This window comes from Molossus molossus, unplaced genomic scaffold (assembly GCF_014108415.1).
Source record: "Molossus molossus isolate mMolMol1 unplaced genomic scaffold, mMolMol1.p scaffold_m16_p_1, whole genome shotgun sequence".
Classification (NCBI taxonomy): Eukaryota; Metazoa; Chordata; class Mammalia; order Chiroptera; family Molossidae; genus Molossus; species Molossus molossus.
Window position 1 is genome coordinate 32,618,992 of NW_023425344.1, and position 21,261 is coordinate 32,640,252.

General features: G+C 37.9%; 1 protein-coding gene across 1 annotated transcript in view; it reads right to left on the reverse strand.

The window, feature by feature from the left end:
* Positions 1 to 1,785: 1,785 nt before the first annotated feature.
* YIPF7 (Yip1 domain family member 7) overlaps positions 1,786 to 21,261 on the reverse strand; it is a 30,299-nt gene continuing 10,823 nt past the window's right edge. The window contains exons 3-6 of the mRNA XM_036270479.1: positions 14,823 to 14,983; positions 11,028 to 11,173; positions 5,240 to 5,421; positions 1,786 to 2,310 (exon numbers count right to left, since the gene is read on the reverse strand). Coding sequence (XP_036126372.1) covers positions 2,148 to 2,310; positions 5,240 to 5,421; positions 11,028 to 11,173; positions 14,823 to 14,983 — 652 coding nt within the window. The 3' untranslated portion in view covers positions 1,786 to 2,147. The remainder of the gene's footprint in view (positions 2,311 to 5,239; positions 5,422 to 11,027; positions 11,174 to 14,822; positions 14,984 to 21,261) is intronic.

The following is a 21,261-nucleotide window of genomic DNA, read 5'->3' on the forward strand; positions in this document are numbered from 1 at the left end:
AGGAAGTTAAGTTTCAGATATGCTATGTTTGAGACCATTATATTAAAAACAAATGAAAGTATTAAGTGTAAGTTGAATATATATGTTAAGAGTTCAGGGGAGAGTGTTAGATGGAAGATGGGATTTGGAAGTTATTAGATTTTAAAACTCAGCAGTGAAATGAGATTATCTAGAGAGTGACTATAGGTCAAGAACAGATTTGCTGTTGGGAAGAAAGGCCAGCCAGGGTGACTGAGAAGAACCCGCCAGTGAGGTAGGGGCAAAAAACCGCCAAGAATGTGTGATGCTCCGGAAGCCTAGTGAACAAGTAGGAGCTTCCGCACAGGGGCGGGAGGAGACTAGCGCTAATCAATACCTGTGAGAGTTCACATAAAATGAATGACCAAGAACGGACCACTGGGTTTAGATCACTGCGGAGGTTGTTGCTGATTTGAGAAAGGTGGTCTTGGTGCGTAGAGTGATGAAATCTGAATTGGCATGTAAGAAGAAGAGTGGGTGGTGATAAAGTGGAGGTGGAGACAATAGACAACTCTTTCAATAATTTTTGTGACAGGAAAATGGGCAACTGGAGAGTGATGTTGACTCAAAGGACTTTTTTTTTTTATCCTCACCTGAGGACATTTTTGCATTTATCTTTAGATAGAGCAGGAGGGAGAGAGTGGGGAAGAGAGAGAGAGAAACGTCAACGTGAGAGAGATGCATCGACTGGTCTCCATCCACATGATCCCAACCGGGGCCGGGGACGAATTGCAACCAAGTACGTGCCCTTAGTGGGAACCAAACCTGGGACTCTCTGGTCTGCAGGCTGAAGCTCTGACCGCTGAGCCAAACCAGCCAGGGCCCAAAGGATTTTTAATATAGGAGACACTGAAACATGTTTATGTGTTGATAGGAGTAACAGGTCAAGAGGAAAACAATGGCCATGCCAGTGGCAGGGCTGGCTATGGAGAGGAGAAACAGGGATGCAAAGTGTGTATGTGTGTGTGTGTGCACGCGCGTGTGTGTGTGTGTGTGCGTGCACGCGTTCCAAAGATGCATATAGATTGATAGACCTGGTGGTGGGAATATAAAGCATTTTTATTCTGGATGCTTCTATTTTTCAATTAAATAAAAATAAAATTCATCAATAATGAGAAATAAAAAGGGAACATTAGAGATTTAAGGAGTGAAGAAATGGTATAACATAATTATCTCAGACAATGTGAAAGCAAATTTAGTAGGGTAATGTAGAAGGATTAAAATGGCAGTATTAAAGTCCCAGCTGGGTAGTTCTGGTGGCTAGAACATTGTCCCAGTGCACCAAGGTTATGGGTTCAGTCCCTGGTCAGGACATATACAAGAAACAACTAATAAATGCATAGATAAGTGGAACAACAAATTTCTCTCCTCTCCTTTCCCTCTCTCTCTCTAAAATCAACAAATAAATTTTAAAATATAATAATAAGAGGCTACTGAGGAGCCATTTAAGATATAGTAATATAATTAAAGTGAAACAGTAGGATTTCCTCTAGTCGTATTCATTTATCTCAAGAGCAAATGGCAAGGTTACTGGGGATACATGCAGAGGAGAAAGTATAGGAATGAATAGTGGCATCTAAATCAAGCAAGAAGGAAGTGAGGCCTTGAAAATGTGGTGAGTTGATGCATTGTTCAAATGGGACCAAAGAACAGTTGCTGGATCAGTTGAATTGAAAGACAGGAGTTATTTGAATCTCAGGTAAATAAAACCCTACATAACTCCTCCTTACAATTTTCCAAATGGGCTGGGCACTGTGACTTCAACCATATGTACACAACCTGAGCTGCAGGAAGTTTTCTCACAAGGCTAACTATTCAGTCAGCATGTGATTTTATTTACTTACAATTTCTCAAAAATGCACCTATTGAGAAAAGCAGGGTCCATCAGTACAACAGCCTTATCCCTTTTATTTCAAAGTATGTTTCCATGTTTTATTGCACCTAACTGAAAAGCAAAACATCATTCCAACCAAACATTAGAACGTCATCTATAAGTGCTATTTTGTTTTTCTGCTTATTATTCTCTCAATAGCAATACAATATATTACCAGATTTAAAAGCTAATGCATTTCCAGAATAATCTGAACAGCAAAAAAAATAGAATCTTGTAATGCCATCTCAAATCCTCTTCAGAAAACAGTCAGGAGGGCGAACAGTCCATAAAGTAAGGCACAGGGGTAGGCAATGAGAAGCTGTTGTCCTTCCATGTCCAGGGCCGAAATGAAGATTTTCGAAGCTGAGAAACTGCACCAGCCAATGATGACCAGTGCGCACACGGTGCCGGTGGTGCCCCTACGGCAAAGACAGAAGAGATGATAACCCGACAGCAGGAGGAGCCGAGATGACTGCATCAGAGCTGCCTCTGACATGTCCTTGGTACAATATTTAGAACTACTTTCTCCATTTGTAAAATCAGGGCAAGAGAACCTATGAACTCAAAGGCCTTGGCCAGTTAGAAAATAGTTGAGGCAAATTCACCATCAGAGGCTAAATATTTCATACTTCAGTAAGACTCGAATTAATAGAAACAGAAGAATTAATTCACTTGTAATTACTCTCCCGTGTCAACATTCAGATCACTCCTCCTGAAATTCTTTTACATAAACTGTGTTAGGAACTTCTTTTACAGCTACATATTTCTTTCCCAGACAGCTTCTTCTAAATTTACCCACAGTAGGAGCAGAAAGATGACTGGACTTGCATTCCAGGAGGTGCCCTGTCCCCACTGCCCCCAAGTCCACTTCCCAGATTGTCGTCTGAGATAGTGAAGTCCGACACAGTTCAAGCAGGGAACACATGGACAGGCAGGCTCATTTAGGTGTTTCTTCTCATTCGTTGCTGAAGAGCCCTTATATGTGTGTGAGATAATTAACTAGTTATTAATAATAAGAAAGGGGCCCAATGTGGCTCAGTGACAGAGTGTCAGCCCATGGACTGAGAGAGAGGTCCTGGTTCGATTTCCGGTCAGGGCACATGCCCGGGTTTAGGGCTCCATCCCCAGTAGGGGGCATGCAGGTGGCAGCCAATGGATGTATCTCTCTCTCACATCGATGTTTCTCTCTCTCTTTTCCTTCCTCTCTCTCTCTCTAAAAAAATCAACAGAAATATACTTTAAAATAATAATAATTGAACCAAAGCAAAACAAGTGAAAAACTATACAATATAGCTTATAAATAAAGTGAAGATATGTTTAAATATTCTAATAAATATGATATTCATTGGTTTAATTAATACCTATTAGGGAATGGTTTTTAGAATGATTTAATTTATAAGTTTTTGTGAACGAGAATGTAAAATTATATATGATTAATTTGAATGTTATGGTAATATGCCTGAAAGAGCAATTTCAGTGGATTGGTCTTAGGCATCAGACAGTCTATTTCCCTTTAATATAATTTAAAGGATTTCTAAACCATCTTTCATAATTTCAAGATGAAAATCTAATGAAGAAGTTTATACTTATGATGATTCCCCAAATCCAAGAGCTTTAGTTTTTATTTTTTTCCTCTATAATCTGGAGTCATTTAAAGTGCCCTAAATCTCAACTTTGCTGAAAATAATGTTTAAAACTTAGAATTTTTAAATGGTAAATCATTATAGTATTCTCTGACGAAAGCCTTTGACAAAATATAAACTGCAGAACTGAACTCTGCATTAACTTGTCAAATGTTTGTACCAAATAGCATAGTAAATAGAGCAGCTTGCTTGCTGAAGAACTTGATATTCCAAAAGTGGGATCTTTCTATGGATAAGACTCAATAAATGTACCTGTGACTCACATTGTAATTATACACTCAATGTATCCATTTTCTGTTGTATCCCCCTATTTAATTTAATTTAATTAATTAATTTATTTATTTATTTATTTATTTATTTATTTATTTATTTTGGTACCTGCCCCTAACGGGAACCGAACCCAGGACTCTCTGGTTCGCAGGTCAATGCTCCAACCGCTGAGCCAAACCAGCCAGGGCATATTACCCTTTTTTAAATGTTGAGGAGTACTTGCTGATAAAATGAGAGTTTGCTCTAAATTATTCTCAAGAATGTTACTATAAAAAAGAGACCCTATCTTAAAAGCATTTCCAACTAGATCATTTTCAAAAATGCTATAAAAAATATTATATGAGATTATGTCTAAATAAAAATATTAAAGTCTTTTCTAAAATGCTTATCCTTGCCCGACCTGTGTGGCTCAGTGGTTAAGCATCGACCCATGCACCCAGAGGTCTCCAGTTCAATTCCTGGTCAGGGCACATGTCCAGGTTGTGGGCCAAATCCCCAATATGGGGGCATGTTGGAGGTGACCAATGGATGTTCTCTCTCATCAGTGTTTCTATTTTCTTCTCCCTCTTCGTTCCTCTCTCTCTAAAAATTAATAAAGAAAAAAATTTTTTTAAATAAAATAAAATGCCTATCCTTGGTATTGGTAAATTCTCTCTATAATATCCTATCCATTGTAAGGTTACTAATCTAAAATGTGGATCATCCTAGAAAATCATGCAAATTGTGTCTCACTACGATGAGCACTGATGGCAAATGTTTATTGCTAATCGGGTTTAAGAGCATGACAAGTGACAAAGGACGATGTAATTACTTGGTCTCCCTGATCAAAGCGGTTGTGACATGCAGATGTCCCAGGAGAGTGCCTGACAGAAACTTATCTACTGCATCCTTTCTAATAGTTTTGAATTGCAAATACTCACTGCTTAGGAAGTAATAAAAGAAAAAAAAAATCTTGACTGAGCATATATGCCATAAAATTCTCTAGCATTCACATCCTCGCCAGGGTTCCTGGGAATTCGGCGCCGCAGGGAGCCCGCTGAGCAAGAGCAGCTGCTTCCTGCCTGGAAGACAGTGCCTGGGAGCATGTCCTTTGTCAGTGTTCACCAGGCACTTACTCTTCAAAATCAAACAAGTGAATTTTATGAACTTGTCGTATTACCCATGACAGCAGTTCATATTGAAGAATGTTACAACTTACAAAGTGCCAGTTTAAAAAATTACTTGATTTAATCTACTTTTTTAAATAATTGAAATAGAAACAGCACACTAGCCAAAACTGTCTTACTTGCCTGCTTCTACCTGTAGCTTCTAATAGTCATTGGATTTCCCAACTCCACCACCAAAATGATCAGAAAGAGGTTAACGGCTGCACTGGTGTGGCGATCCTCAGTGATGATGGTGTCTGTGGGATCAATCAGCAAACACGGACACTTACTGCAGTGAAAAGAAGACGGCGCAGCTGGACAGGATGACCATGGGGAGCAGGCAGTAACCCAGCACACTGGCCACGCAGCCATAGGACACCTGCGAAGAGCTCATCAAGTTCAGCAAGGCATAAATCCCTAGGCAGCCAATGGCACTCAGGCCATACACGTAGCCGAATTGAACTTTTCCTGCCTGAAACAATGAGAACATAGTTGGAACACACAAAAGGCATCAAGAGAAAATCAGAATGTCAGCGAATCAGACAGCATTTTAGAATCAATCAGCTCAGCAAGTATCAAGAGATGAGGAGTTCTGGAAAAATCACTGGCCATAATAAGAATGTAGGTCCTGAAAACAAATATCCCCAACTATACCTGGGATGGTACAAGCATACTGCAGAAAAGATGAATATTTATATATATATATATATATATAAAATCATAGATTGCCTAGAGATATAAGACATAGGAATATATGTTCTCCCCATATTTTTTGAATAATTAAATCAATCAATCAAAGAAAAAAATTTCAATTTATAAATCTTGAAGATTTATAAGGCATATTAGTAATATTAGGCAAGAGCTACAGGATTTACTGTGTTAGGGCCTTTTCTAAGCATTTCACATCTATAACCCACTTAATCCACACAGCCATCTTATGAGATAGGTACCATTATTACACCAATTTTACATGGGAAGAGGCTGAGGGGCAGAAAGTTTAAGTAGCTTTCCCAAAGTAAAATAATTCAGTCTGGCTCTAAAATTTAGATCCTTAACATCTACAGGAGCTCTAATAAGTCTTAAAATAATAGAATTTATTTAACCTTTCATAACCCAGCATATCCCAAATTTATTTGACCACAGAAAATTTTTTTCATATTTCTTATTGCCAGTTTAACTGAACATAGAAAAGTTGATTTATATAAACTATCTGATACTGAATCATAAAAGAGATACTGTTAAGGGAATTCAGTGGTGTTCAGGATATACCACGGATCTTCTGAGGACTTATAAAAATAGCCACCATTCACAAAGCACTAGGATCTAGGAGTACCTCCATTAAATTCATCTAGGAAAAGTCACAATCTACTATTAATTCAACAGAGGCTATTTTAACGTTGGCTACCTGGCGATGCCAAAGCTCCAGTCAAGAATAAATTTAGTTTTTATATTTACATTAAGCTGATTAGAAATTCCAGATAAAGGTTGTAAAACCGAACTTTGGTTCTCATGGGAATTATTCAAAAATAGCAAAGGATCTGGTATATTGTTTCAGGAAGAGAAGTTTTCTGCTGTTATTTTTTTCTTCTCCATAGCTGTTATTCATGAAATCTTTAGGTCTTAGAGAAGAAAGAAATATTTATTTTGTGATTAATGAAGGGTAATGGAGAATGCTATAACCATTTTACTGTTCCAAATTGTCCAGCTATTTTCAACATTTCTTCCTCTGTAGTTAAGGAGGTTCGTCACTGCTAAGTTCTTTCTCAAAAATGTGCCTGGTTATGCTGGCAGAATTCTCTCCTGCATTAGCTCTAGTAAGTTCTCATTGGATATCTTTTGTATTCTTTTGGATATTTTGTGAAATAACCATAATGATGCTAATGGATATGCTTTAAAAAAAAAAATCACCAAGCTGATGTGGCTCAGAGAATTGAGCATCATCTCATGGACTGAGAGGTCCTGGTTCAATTCCCAGTCAGGGCACATGCCCAGGATGTGGGCTAGATCCCCAGTAGGGGGCATGCAGGAGGCAACCAGTCGATGTTCTCTCTCACACTGATGTTTCTGTCTCTCTCTCCCTTCCTCTCTCTCTAAAAAAATCAACAAAAACATATAAAAATGTTTTTCCAAAAAAAATCCACATCAGTTATGCACTGCACCTTTGAATGGGTTGGCTCCATTTGGAAAATAGTGACACTTTCAAATTACTTTTATGTAGTAGAGAAACAGCCCTGGCTGGTTTGGCTCAGCGGTTAGAGCGTCAGCCTGTGGTCCAGAGAGAGAAACATATTTCTTAATATTTTACCTGAATGTGATCATTCTGAGATAGTGATAGTTATAATGGTTAAAAGCAACTTCCCTATACCCAAAGGACATATAGCTGGACCCCCCAGCCCCAAGAAGTTCTGTGAATAGGGTGAGATAAATAAATGATAAATGAAACTAATTTGGTACAAAACTGTCCCTTTCCTGGTCAGTTACTGATATTTCTCTTCATCTCTTTCTCTTTTTATTTTGTTCAGTTTAAAGCACAATTCCACTTGGCAAGGGCCACTGCTATTTCCTAATTTGTTTCGAATTATATAACAAGGGCTTATAATTGAAATGGAAAATAAATTTTCCTTTTTTTTTTAAGTACCTACAGAGAATAGATCACAGATCCATGGTTACCAGAGAGGAAGGGATTTGGGGTGGACCAAAGGGTGAAGGGTGTTAATTGTATGGTGATAGATAGTAATTAGACTTTTGGGGGTGATCACTGTGTAGTTAGTGTATACAGATGTCAAATTAATAAAAAAGGGGAAAAATGTTCCATTTCTTTTTAACCTCAAAATGTTCAGGATCCTCTCTGTACCAACTCCATACTAAATCTTTATTCGAAATACTTATTCATGTGACTATGCTTGTAGATGGGTCATGCATGTCCCTTTTTCAGGTCACACCTTTAGATCTATAAACAAGTAAATACCGCCCTGGCCGGTTTTGCTCAACGGTTAGAGCATCGGTCTGCGGTCCGGCTCTGGTTGGTTGTGCGGGTGGCAGCCACTCGATGTGTCCCTTTCATGTCGATGTTTTTCTCTCTCTCTCTCTTCCTCTCTCTCCGTCCCACTCTATCTGAACAAAAAATGGAAAAATGTCCTCGAGTGAGGATAAAAAATAAATAAATAAATAAATAATAGCTTTAAACCACTTATCTTTATTGTATTGGGGGTGAAATAACTTTGAGAGAAATAATAAGTAAAACTCAATTTATGTTAAGTGTTTGAAGCTGCTCTTATTGGTTTGCCTCATCCAGCATGAATAAAGTCCACTAAACAGTGTTGTGCCTTATATCAACATAAATCAGAAAAAAAGATGAGTATGTGATATGAATCTTACACCTCCAGAGACAATGAACAGATTTGGATATAGTTTCTGGATTTACTTTTGCTTTATATATATATATATATATAGTCAGCCCATAAAAGTATCCTTTATATATTTTTAAAAATATGTTTTAATTGATTTTTTAGAGATAGAGGAAGGGAGAGAGAGATGGAAACATCGATGTGAGAGAGAAGCACTGACCAGCTGCTTCCCGCACGCCCCCTACTGGAGAATGGCCCACAACCCGGGCAAGTGCCCTGGACCGGAATCAAACTGGGACTTCTTAGTCTATGGGACAATGCTCAGTCAACTGAGCCACACCAGCTGCGTGACTGTTTGTTTGTTTGTTTGTTTGTTTGTTTGTTTGTTTGTTTTAAATAGAGAATAAGAGAGAGAGAAACACCAATTTGTTGTTCCACTTATTTATGCATTCATTGGTTGATTCTTGCATATTCTCTGACTAGGGATCAAACACACAACCTTGGCATATCGGGACAATGCTTTAACCAACTGAGCTACCAGGCCAGGGCTCATCTTTTACATTTTACTTCAACATATCCGGGGCAGGGTTTACTTAGCTTCAAATAGCTTCAAAGTTGATTATGACTTCACTAATATCCACTTGTTTGTTTGTTTGGGGCCTTATTGCTCTACATGTATCAGAATCAAATCCAAAGTAGCCACATACTAACAGTAAAATTGAAGTGATAATATATTCCTAAAAATTTTTAGAAAACATTCATTTTCAAATGTTCCCAAAAATTTCAGAACTGAAAGGAACCATAAGAACCACTTTAATATACCCTTTTTGTTCTCAAAATGAAGAAACAAAGTCCTAGAAACAGGAAACATAAGATTCAAGATCATACCTAGAAGAAAAGTTAGTGGTAGATTCAACTTTCTCACTTCCAGTTGATTTCTTTGTCTATATAGCTTTGTACTTAAGACAAAAGAGAGGATACTTAAATAACTCCAACTAACACTGTAAACCCAAAAAAGCTCTTAATGGGATTAATAATTTCATTTAAATGATTTGACAGTAGTATGTCTACAGAAAAAAATAACAGAAAACAAAACAGCTGTTATATTACAAATTACTTGAAAAAGAAAGATGAGTTAATATATTACATTGATTGTTTCTGACTATTTGATTAATGGACATGGTCTTACTTAGCAGCTTAATCTAAGATTATCAAATTACTGTGACAAAAACAGAAGGAAGGTTAGAGACTACATTAAAACTAGTTGATATTGAGTTTGATTTGCAGAGTATTTGAATTTGCTGTAGTTCAAAGGAAGAAATAAGATGCTATCACTAAATACTATTGTACTGGATGAGTATGCTGTGATTATTGACCATATTCCCATGCAGAAATTCAATTTCTATCAGTGCTTTGATACTGGTATTAAGTAGTTAATAAATAAAAAGTGATTTATTTAATTGCAAATAACATTTTACAGCTACTTTTAAAAATTGTAACTACACTGAAGAAAAAAACAATTATGGGAAGTAACTATAAGAGGGGATAGTGGAAAAGGCCTACACTCTCTAATTTCCTAGATTATTTCTTCTGCCAAGTTTATCATTTTATACCTTAATAAAACCATATTATTTTCAGACTAGCTTGACCGTATTTTCCATCCACTGTTTATTATTATTTTTTTAGTCCTCACCTGAGGATATGTTTATTGATTTTAAAGAGAGGAAGGGAGGGAGGGAAGGAGAAAAAGAGAGAGAAACATTGATCAGTTGCCTCACTCACATGCACTGACCAGGAATGGACCCTGCAACCTAGGTATATGCCTTGACTGGGAATCAAACTCACAACCTATTTAGTGTACGGGACCACGCTCCAACCCACTGAACCAACTGGCTGGGGCCATCCTCTGTTTTGCATGTATTATCATTCCCTCCTTGATACAAAATCATCAACCTTTTCTTATTTCTTCTTTTTCTTCCTTTTTTTAAATAAAACATTTTTCCAAACTCTAAGTTTGAATGTTATCTCAACTTAGCTCAAAATATGTGATTTAAAAAAATTTTTTGATGTTTTTTGATAACATTTCTCCCAGATATAAAGAGTGAAAGAAGCACATACACAAAGAAAATGGTGAAGTCAGGGGAAAGAAATGTTTTCATAAAAAGCATAAAACTAAGGTAATAGGAGAAATATATTGATAGAATAAACAAATCCTAGGTTATCATTGCAAGTTAATGTATCCATAGTATCCTAACCAGAAAAACAAGAAGGCCCACCTCAAACTCACAGGGTATTATACTCTAGAGACACACTCCAGCAAAGAAAGTGATTTACAAAGAGAAAGGATTCGTCTTATGTCACAATCCAGATTTCACAGAAAGCAAGAAATAAAACTTAAGCCTTATATTTCCCAAATCCATGTGTTTCTTCAACTATTCCAGATTGACAGTTCTTTTCTTAATAATGATAAAGAAATAAATGATTTCCTGCTTTGTTGAATATTTTTATTTGGTGGTTTTATTTTTTTAATTTTATTTAAATTTCTATTTTTTATCTGTTGTAACGCATGATGGCAGTTTCTATTTTAATAGTTCTATTAAATATGTCTCTCTTACCCTACCCCAAAATGTAGCGATAGACAATTTTCACTGTATAAAGTGACCTACTGCCTTCTGTATTTACAAAGCTCTCTTCAAAAATCACATTCAAAGCTGATGTTGCTGTGTATTACCAGAAGCAGGGTGGCTCCCAGAGCCACACAGAACAGGATGGGCCCAGCTAGGTCGGTTGCATTCATAATACTGCCATCTGCTGGCTTCAGTGGGTTTAACACTGTCAAGGTTTTCTGCCATATGTGATCAAAATTAATTCCAAGTTCTGCAAAATGGGGAGAAAAAAGGTAATATAAATATAGAAAAATAAACATCAATTCTATTTTTTAATTAAAGTTAATGTATCTAACTAATTTACTAGTATTTTAATCTGATTGTTATACCTTCATAATTTAAAATTCTATGTAAAAAATGAAACTGTAAATAAATAAATAAAAATAGATTTTTGTTCTCAATGAGGTAAAAAAAAAATATTTTAGACAAATCATTCCATAAGAAAAAAATATCCCTGACTTATACATCAAATACAAGATTAAAATCTAGCTGTAAAGTATGAAATGGACATTCTACAGTGAAAAATAAAGTATAATCGAAGCTAACAGACCCAAAGTCCATCCTCCTGCCCATTTAAACATTTCCTTTTCCTGAAATTTCCATTGCTAACACTTTTGATATATAATCAGATCAAACATGGCACGACATTTCACTTAGCGGAATTATCTAAACTAAAGGTGTTCACCCCAGGTCCAGGATTTTACTGTCACGCCACCTGATGAGAAGAGCGATTTCTATGCTAACAGCCTGCAATGCCACGGAGGGGACGGGGGCATGGCCCGTTCAGCAAGTAAAAGCAATCAGGATGCGCACGCACATTTTAACCAGTTACATATTCTATGTGGTTGAGTCTGTCCATTTAAAGATTGAATTCTTGAGACAAGTTAAAGATTGAATTCTTGAATTCCCTTTTAAGAGTAGTGGTGGTAAAATAAAATATCCTGCCATTCACAATAACACGGATAGACCTTGAGGGCATTAGGCAAAGTGAAATAAGCCGAGAAAGACAAATACTGCATAATATGAATTATATGTCAAATCCAAAATTTAAAAAGGAAACAGTTTCATCGAAACAGAGAAGAAAAGCGGTTGCAGAGGCTGGATTTTGGAATCATCTTGGTCTCTGTCTCAGCTCTGGTGCTTAACTTTGTACCCTCAGATATGTTATCTAAAACATTACTCATAGAGTTATTGAGAGTTATAAGTAAAACATTTGGCATAGCAAACGTTAAACGGTTGCTATTAATTCTAGAATTTAAGAAAACATAATCATTCTCTTGGTAGAATTTAACTTGGCATTTGTCTGAGTGTTACGGCTATGGAAGTGGGGAAAACAGGAAGTACTTGATATAAGGGTACAGCCCATCCCACCAAAAATCGAACAATAACAAAACAAAACAAAAAACCCATGTTTTTAATCAACTCAATGTGCATCTAATCTGATAACGGTGGTATGTTTTTTTCATTAAGCCCAGTCCTCTCCCGTGAAGGAGTGTCTCCCCAAATCATTCCTATGTAGCATGCAACTTCCCTCCCTAGAATTTAGTAACTCTTTTTGGTCAGATATATAGTTCAACTTCTTTCACCGTGGCTCATACCACCAAAACATCTTGCAAAGCTAACATGCTATACACAGCAAACCAGGTGGACTTTGAATAATCGCCACGGCAGAGGGACCTTGCTCTAACAGGGACCTACACATTTTTCAGAAGGCTCTGCAGAAGTTGGTCTGAACGAGGATGGAAAGCATATTCTTTCACATCCAGGTTGACGATGACCACCCCAAGCTTGAAAAGAGACAATTTGGTTGGTTAAATTAATTGTGAGCAAATAATCTACATTACAACATTCGTGTCGCATCCTTTTTATTCTCAGTGTATTTATATGCTTCTTAATGAACATATACTTTGGAGAATGTAAGCAGTTCACCAAGCTTTAAATGAGGTTAGCATAGAGATTTTCAACCAGTGTGCTGCAAGAATGTTTAAAACATGCAGTACCTAACTATTTAGTCAGGGGCACTGACCTCTTTTCCCTGAGATTGTCAAATAAGAAAATGACAACAGCCAACACAACAACAACATCTGGTGTGAATGAATAAAATCATAGCTTTTTGTGTGTGTGTCAGATCAGCAAAAAATCTGTTTTTCGGTATGTCGCAGAATTTTAGTAATTAGTTTGTGTGTGCCATGAGATAAAAATGGTTAAAAATTGCTGGGTCAGAATGTTTAATGTGATTTTTAAAATAGCAGACTTTAATAAAATTGAGAAATACTCTAGTTAAATTAATTTCACTTGAGATATATGTTCCTTTCAAACTTCATTTTCAATGTACACATTTATGCTAACAATGTTTTCAGTGTTTACCATAATAAAGTAGACTTTAATTTAAAATAGCTTTTTCCTAAAAAAGCATAAGAATTTTTCCCAAACTCAGATGAAAAATGCTTTATTAGACATTATTGCTGATTTCAGTCATTTATCTGATGGAATAATTAACTTCTACACATGTTTCAATGGTGTCATAAAACAGTGAATGAACCTAAGAACCGCTAAATATTTTCATAAGAAAAAGATTTTATGTGATTTCTACCAAAACACATTACCATAATACAGGGAGGGGCAAAAGCAGACTTACAGTTGGGAGAACACGAAACACAGAATTAATTATTGCATTATTATTATTTATTTATTATTGTATTATTTTCCATATGAACACCTGAAACCTACCTTTGTATTTTGTTTTCAGATTTATTACGAGGTACACAAATGAGATTATAACTAGCCATCAATTGCAAAAAATCTAATATAACACCTTATTACACAAAATAAAAGAAAATAAAACTGCTGTGAAATTTGAATGCAAAATTATTGTTTTACTGTCATCTAGTGGTAGTAAAGTGTAAGGCTATAAAAATAAATTAGTATGTTTATTTTCTACACAAATTGTGTCACTGGCCTTTCAAATATAAACATCAGGCTATGCTACAAATAATACCAAATATCAGTAATTATTCTGCTCTGACAGACTTAAATTAACTATTAGTCTTTATGGTCTATCTGTTAAAATACTGATCATACATTATCAAATAACAAAAGTTATCATTCTCACATAAAACCAAACAAGTCCTTTAGGCCACAAAGTAAGGCATAAATGAGCCCCATTTCAAATAACATGTTTTGGTGCAGGGAATGTTTTATTATACATTCATCATGTTATAGGTTGTTTTGATGTACACTCAATAAAAACTAGCAAATGTCATTGATCACCTTCTCATAGAAATTCTGCCTACAGCCTTTTCATATCTTTCTTAGAGATGACGTTGGAGACTTTCACAAAGTCACACAGCCTGAAGAACATATTAGAGCAGAGCTTGGAAATTCCATAGATTCAGATGCAGAACTGTATTAAGTGCTCTTTCTTCTAATATACTACACATTTGGTGGGGATAATCACAAAGGAAAAGAAATAATTGAGAACTTTTCTCCGACCTGTATAAAGTAGGAGGGGAAGTGGTTTCATTAACAGCAACGGGAAGGGTAGTTACTTTGATATAACCACCCTTGGAAAAGTTGTCTTCACTGTTGTCTAGACATTGCCAGGCAGTTCAAATGTAAGAAACAGTGAAGAAAATGTATAAACTGCAGCAACAGCACAGCAATAGCACATGTCTACTTCCCAGCCCCCACACGCATGCGACAGACTCCATGGTGTAAGTGTCTTGAAGAGGCAGACGTGTTTCCACGTGGAACAATCACACATACAACACGGTATGCAGCATGCTGACAGCACACAGTAGGTGCTGATTATGGCTGTTATTCTTGAGCTGTACACATATTAATAGCATTCCTTAACTTATCTTCTAGCAAAGGAGGCTCTTCATCAAAACTGTCAGTGTAAGGAGACTGTGAATAATAATCCGGGTTGGATGCTGGCTGAAAAAACTGTCCAGTGTAACCCGATGACGTGAGCATCTCCGGTGGGACAAAGGCAAACTGAGGCTGCTCATTGGCTTGTGGTCTGGAGAAAGGAAAACACTGGTATTTACACTTCTATGAGAGAGATACCATGACAAATCAAGGAAGACAACGACAAGTTTTCTCTCATGAATTACCCTAGGTTTTATGAATATTTAAGCATAAAAGAAACAACTTTCTTAAAGTTTAATTTTTCAAAAGTGAAGTAACAGGTCATGAAAAGACTTCTAGAAGACTGATCCATACCAACTAATATTTATTGATTATGTACAACATGCTGGACACTTTTTCTCGCATTTTCTCTTGTAATTAAACTCAGTAAGGTAAAAACTGTAAATTTGGTCCCATTTTAAAGAAAGAAAAATAGAATTTCCTGGAGCCTGAATGACGTGCCTAGCATCCCAGCTCACTGCGGGTGTCTGTCTCTGCACTGAAGCTGTCTGGGCAGCGCTCTGCTTCCTACACAGGCTGCTTGTTCTGCTTTTCAAGGCCATCGCCAAGCATGGCTGTCCTTATTAATGGGTGGCAGCAGTAAGTGAGAATCACAATTTTCATAGTATAGCCAATTCATAGGAAAAAATAAATACATAAACTGACTATTGTCCATAAAGAAATAGACTTTCTAGCACTGGCCATTTTCAGACAATTATTGCCAATCAAATTAACTTTGAGTGCCTAAGTAAAAGTATTGAATCGCTGGCTTTGGTGTTCCTTTTTTGAAGTGTGCAATTTAGTTTGTCTAAACATGTTTCTTGTCAAACATGATACTTCCCTGACCATGCTTTTGTTTGTTTCTTATTTCATCATTTGTGAAGGGAAGCTGGAAAACAACAATCTTAATAAATAATTTCTTGCAAAAGCTAGAGGAAGAAAGAAAGAAAAAAATAGACTCTGTGTGAGGTTATTTGGTCATTTTTAATTGTTTTAAGTTTCTTCCATCAAAATCTCTTAGACTAAACTAAGCTAAAAATATAGTCCAGGATTCTAAACTTTATATCTCTCTGTGATCTCTTTATGTTAAAATATTAACACAATGGCTTTGTATACTTTCCTTCATTGTTCAATAGAATGCTATTTAGCCTCCATGTTTTCAATGTTTTTGCATGTTCTTGTTGCAATTGATTTCTAGTTTCATGCCATTGTGATCTGAGAAGATGCTTAATATAATTTCAATCTTCTTGAACTTGTAGAGACTTAGTTTGTACCCTAACATGTGGTCTATCTTTGAGAATGTCCCGTGTGCACTTGAGAAGAATGTGAATTCTGCAGTTTTGGGGTGTAATTCTCTGTAGATATCTATTAAATACATTTGATCTAGCACTTCATTTAGAGTCTGTGTTTCCTTGTTAAATTTTTGTCTAGAAGATCTATCCAGTGATGTGAGCGGAGTGCTGAAGTCCCCTGCTATGCTCCTAAATTGGGTGCATATATGTTTACCAAGGTTATATCTTCCTGTTGGATAGATCCTTTCAATATTATGTAGTGGCCTTCTTTGTCTCTAGTTATGGCCTTCATTTTGAAATCTACTTGATCAGATATGAGTGTTGCTACCCCAGCTTTTTTTTTTTTTTTTTGCTTTCCATTTGCTTAAAAGATTTTTTTCCATCCTTTCACTTTCAACCTATGTGAGTCTTTTGTTGTGAGGTAGGTCTCTTGCAAACAACATATATGTGAGTCATGCTTTCTTATCCAGTCAGCTACTCTGTGTCTTTTTATTGTAGCATTCAAACCATTCACATTTAAGGCGATAATTGATATGTACTTATTTATTGCTATTTTTGTTTAGTGCGGTTCTATTTTTCTTCCTATTTCTTCTATGAATTACAGCAGTCCTGTTAGCATATCTTGCAATGCTGGATTGGTGTTAATATATTCCCTTAGCCTTTTTGTCTGGAAAGCTCTTTATTTGAGTAGTCTTGGATTCAGATCCTTGTTTTTCATGACCTTGATTACTTCATGCAACTCCCTTCTGACCTGTAGTATTTCTTTCTGTTGAGAAGTCAGCTGAGAGCCTTATGGGCTTTCCTTTGTAGGTAATCTGTTGCTTATCTCTTGCTGCCTTTAGAATTCTCTCTTTGTCTTTAATTTTTTTGCATTTTAATTTCTATGTGTCTTGGTGGGGGCCTGTTTGGGTTCTTCTTACATGGGGCTCTCTGTGCTTCTTGAACTTGAATGCCTTCTTCCTTCATCAAGTTAGAAAAGTTTTCGGTCACTATTTCTTCAAATATATTCTCTAACCCTTGCTCATTTTCTTCCTTTTCGGGGACTCCTATGATGAGAATGTTATTACGTTTCCAGTTGTCCCACAGTTCTCTTAAGCTGCCTTCCTGTTTTTCAATAGTTTTTTCCTTTTGGTTGGTTTTTTCTATCCTGTCTTCTAATTCACTGATCGAGTCCTCAGCTTCCTCTACTCTGCTGTTTATTTCTAATTTGTTCTTAATTTCTGCTATGTCATTCTTCATTTCCACTTGGTTGGTTTTCAATGTTTCTATATCTTTACTCATAGTGCTAATGTCCTTACTCATGCTGTTGAGCTTCCTCAAGATCATGGCTCTGAACTCTACTTCTGATAATTTTCTTAACTGCATTTTGTTTAACTCATCTTCAATAGTGTTCTCTTGTTCTTTCATTTGGGATTTGTTTCTTTGTTTCACCATTTTGGCTATCTCAGTGGGTTTTGGAGCCTGCCAAGTTTTCCCTGTGGGTATTGCTGTTCTGCTGTTTATGGCTCCCTCTACTGGTTTGGATGAGCCTGGGTGGGCCCATGTTAAAGACCACTGTCAAGTCTTACTTTCCTGGGTAGATTTGCATGCCCAGGAAAGGTTCAGTTATCCTCTAGCTTTTTCCTGGTGGCTAGTAGTCTCAGTTATTCAGTGCCTTGGAATGTAGCCCTGATGTTCTACATAAGAGGATATTCAGAGGGTGGGATAGATGCTGGTTGTTAATGAGCCTCAATTTGCATTTCTTTGCCTCACCTGGGACAGGCTGAATCTCCAAGGGGGGGCTGCTGCTTTTCCCAACAGCTCTGGGAAGGAGCTTACTGGCCACCGTCCTTTTTTGCTGCAACTCAGCAACAACTCTGAGTGCCCTTCAAATCCTGAGTGTCCCCACAGAGTTCCAGCCCAGTCTGCCCTCCTCTGCCATAGCCCCCTGGTGAGTGGCTATGGCTACTTTAGTGCTCAGTCCCAGCTCTCTGTGCTGTGGAGCAGGCTTGGTCTTTATTCCCCAAGGGCTCTGTTCACAGCTAAGACTGCTGCTGTCCCTGGGCTCCCAGCCTGCCACCCTCTCACACCTCTGAAGATCCTACCAGTGTCCCTGGTTATATGGTCCTGTCCTGCTGCTTTTCTGTTGCTTTTTTCCAAGGATTTGTCTTTATTTTAGTTGTAATTCTCGTTTGGTCCTGGGATATCATCTGTGTAGCCTCTATTCACTCCGCCTCCATTTTCACATCCTCTACACCTATCTTGTGTGCAGCTGGGTCCCACAGGACTTTCTGGTGCCCCTGTACCCTGCATGTCCTGTGGGTAACTGGATCGTACATTCCCTTTGGGGACCCAGCTCTATGCCTATGTTATGGGCTGCTGGGTCGCAAAGGCCTCTCTGGTGCTTCAGCACCCCACAGGCCCTGTGGGTAACTAAATCGCACAGTCTCTGCTGGGTGGCACAGGTCTCTCTGGTGCTTCAGCACCCTGCAGGTCCTGAGGGTAACTGGATCACAGAGTCCCTGCTGAGTCACACAGGCCTCTCTGGTGACCCCATATCCTGCAGTTCCAGAGGATGGGCAGCTGGATCACACCAGTCTCTCTGGGCCTCTGGCTTCCCACTGCTCTTGTGGGCTACTGGACATCACAGGTCTCTGTGGAGCCCCAGGTCCCGCTGCTGGTGGCTGGGGAGTGCTGCTGCCCTGTGGGGCTCAACTCCTGCTCAGCTTTTGCTGTAGTTTTTGGGGATGGGTCTCAGCTGCTGGTCTGTGCTTCTGTTGCCTGGGGATGGAAGTCTGCTCCCCAGCCTCTGTTGCTGGGGGTAAATCTAGACTCTGATCGGGCTGCTACTATGGGGGATGGTGCTGGGCTCTGGGCTTTCTGTGGCTTCTGTGACCAGCACCTTGGGAGCTCCACTACTGTTCACCGGTCTGTGTTGACACAGAGTGTCCACTGATCTGATGGTGCCAGGTGTGCTGGTGGGCTATGGTTGCTGGGCCCTAGCCACTCCCACTGCCTCCTCCCAGGGAAAACCTGGGATCTTCCAAAATGATGGGACCTCCCCATGGTGCAGGGAGAAGTGCCCTGAAGAGCCGCTCACCGCGGTAGCCGGCTGCTCCGTCCACAGCATAGGGACCTTCTGCTCCACAGCTCGGGTTTGGTCATCCACCTTCATATCCACTCACACTCTCTTACACACCCGCTCACTCTCTCACACACTCACCCTCCCTCTGGTCCTGCCCACTGCCATCTTCTCCCCATAACCTAGATTGTCAGATTTTAAAAAAATGATAACAGCCAACACAACAATAGCTTTCCAGTGTGAATAAATCAAAAGTATACCTATATTTCTTCTCAGATCAGCAAAAAATATATTTTTTGGTGTGCTACAGAATTGTAGTAATTTGTTTACATGTGCCACAAGATAAAAAAGGTCAAAATTGCTGTGCTGATTACTCTTATTGTTCATTTAATCATGTGTCATATTTCTAATCTTTTTTTTTTTTTTTTAACAAGGAGGCCCACTATCCAAAGTACTGGTAGAAATGGATTATAAATAAGAAACTGAACGGCTTGTTGGTTGAAAAAATTTTCCCTACATATGCAATTTAAAAAAAAAAATGTAACCATTTCTAGAAGAATAAAGGGACAAATAGAGATGATTCAATGGACCAGTGTCTAAACAAGACTATTTCACTGACATATTTTCTTGGCCTCACCGAAGCCCATGCCCAAGTGCTAATAACCAGGCTTGAGGAAACATAACTTTCACAATTGCTCCAGGCAAAGCAATCTCTGTGAATGAGGGGACTCGCTATGGGACCCACCCCCACCCCTGCTAAGAGCAAAGCGTAGTTTTTACAGAAGAAAAATAAATGGCCCAGTACCAGCCAATCCTATCCTTTTCTCCTTCCTCTATCCCTCTCTGCTATTGCATCCAACAAAACATGTTCAATAGGAGCTTGGCCTCTGTTGACCTTGTTTTAATGGATGTATAATATTAAAATTATCCTGCCTTATTTAAAAAATAACATTTAAAAATTTTCCTAAAAAGGAACTTCAAAATCCTTTATCTATAAAAATTACCAGGGTCATTTTCTATCATAGTCTAAATTGAAATGATCTCTTTTTATCTAATAACTTTGACTTAGTACATATTGACTATAACAATTAATACTATATCTCAATGAAGAAAATCTAAGCAATACCAAAATAATCACATTATTAATCCACACTCCAACCCAGAAAAACTCTGTAAATACCCAATTCTCAGGTTTTAGGTGTTTCTCTGAAAAATTACTCTGAACAGCCATAATTTTAACCATATGCTTTGAATCAACTCTTAGTCCCATGTCTTCTAGTATTATCCTTTTTTACTAGATGGTTTCAATTCTGAACGACTATGCCAATGAAGTTCTCTTATATTTTTAGTGATGTCTTTCAAGCCTACAGTATCCTTTCATTAAAAAAAAAAAAAAAAAAAAATCAGGAGGGCCCTGGCCAGTGTGACTCAGTTGGTTGGGTGTCATCTTGTGCACCAAAAGGTTGCTGGTTCAATTCTAGGTCAGGGTCCATGCCCAGGTTGTGGGCTCAATCCCCAGTGTGGGGCGTGTGGGAGGCAGCCAATCGATGTTTTGCTCTCACATCAATGTTTCTCTCTCTGTCTCTCCCTCTCTCTCTAAAACTCAATAAACTATTCTTTTTAAAAATATCAGGAGGGATAGACTAGACATTTTACTAATTTCTCTGGCATGCTTATGAATTAGTAACCTATTAAAGGCACTTGTACAAGTCAGACTGATGCACCCATCACTTCAAGTAACTGTTAAGGTGACTGAAAAATTCTCATTTAGAATTGGCAACATTCTCAGTCCTTTTTCCCTTCTTTTGCTTTCCGACTCTGTGGAGTTACATTTCTGCCTGTAATGAGAGTTCAACAGTAGCTTTATCCTGAGCCAAGTAGAGTAGTCAGCAAACACAGCTGCTGGAGTCAGGCTGCCTGGATTCAAATCCCAGTTTATGATCTCAGTCAAATTATCTCACATTCTATGACTCGGTGTCTCGTCTGTAAAATGAGGTTAATAACAGAACTCATAAAGTTGTTGTGAGTTGAATTAGC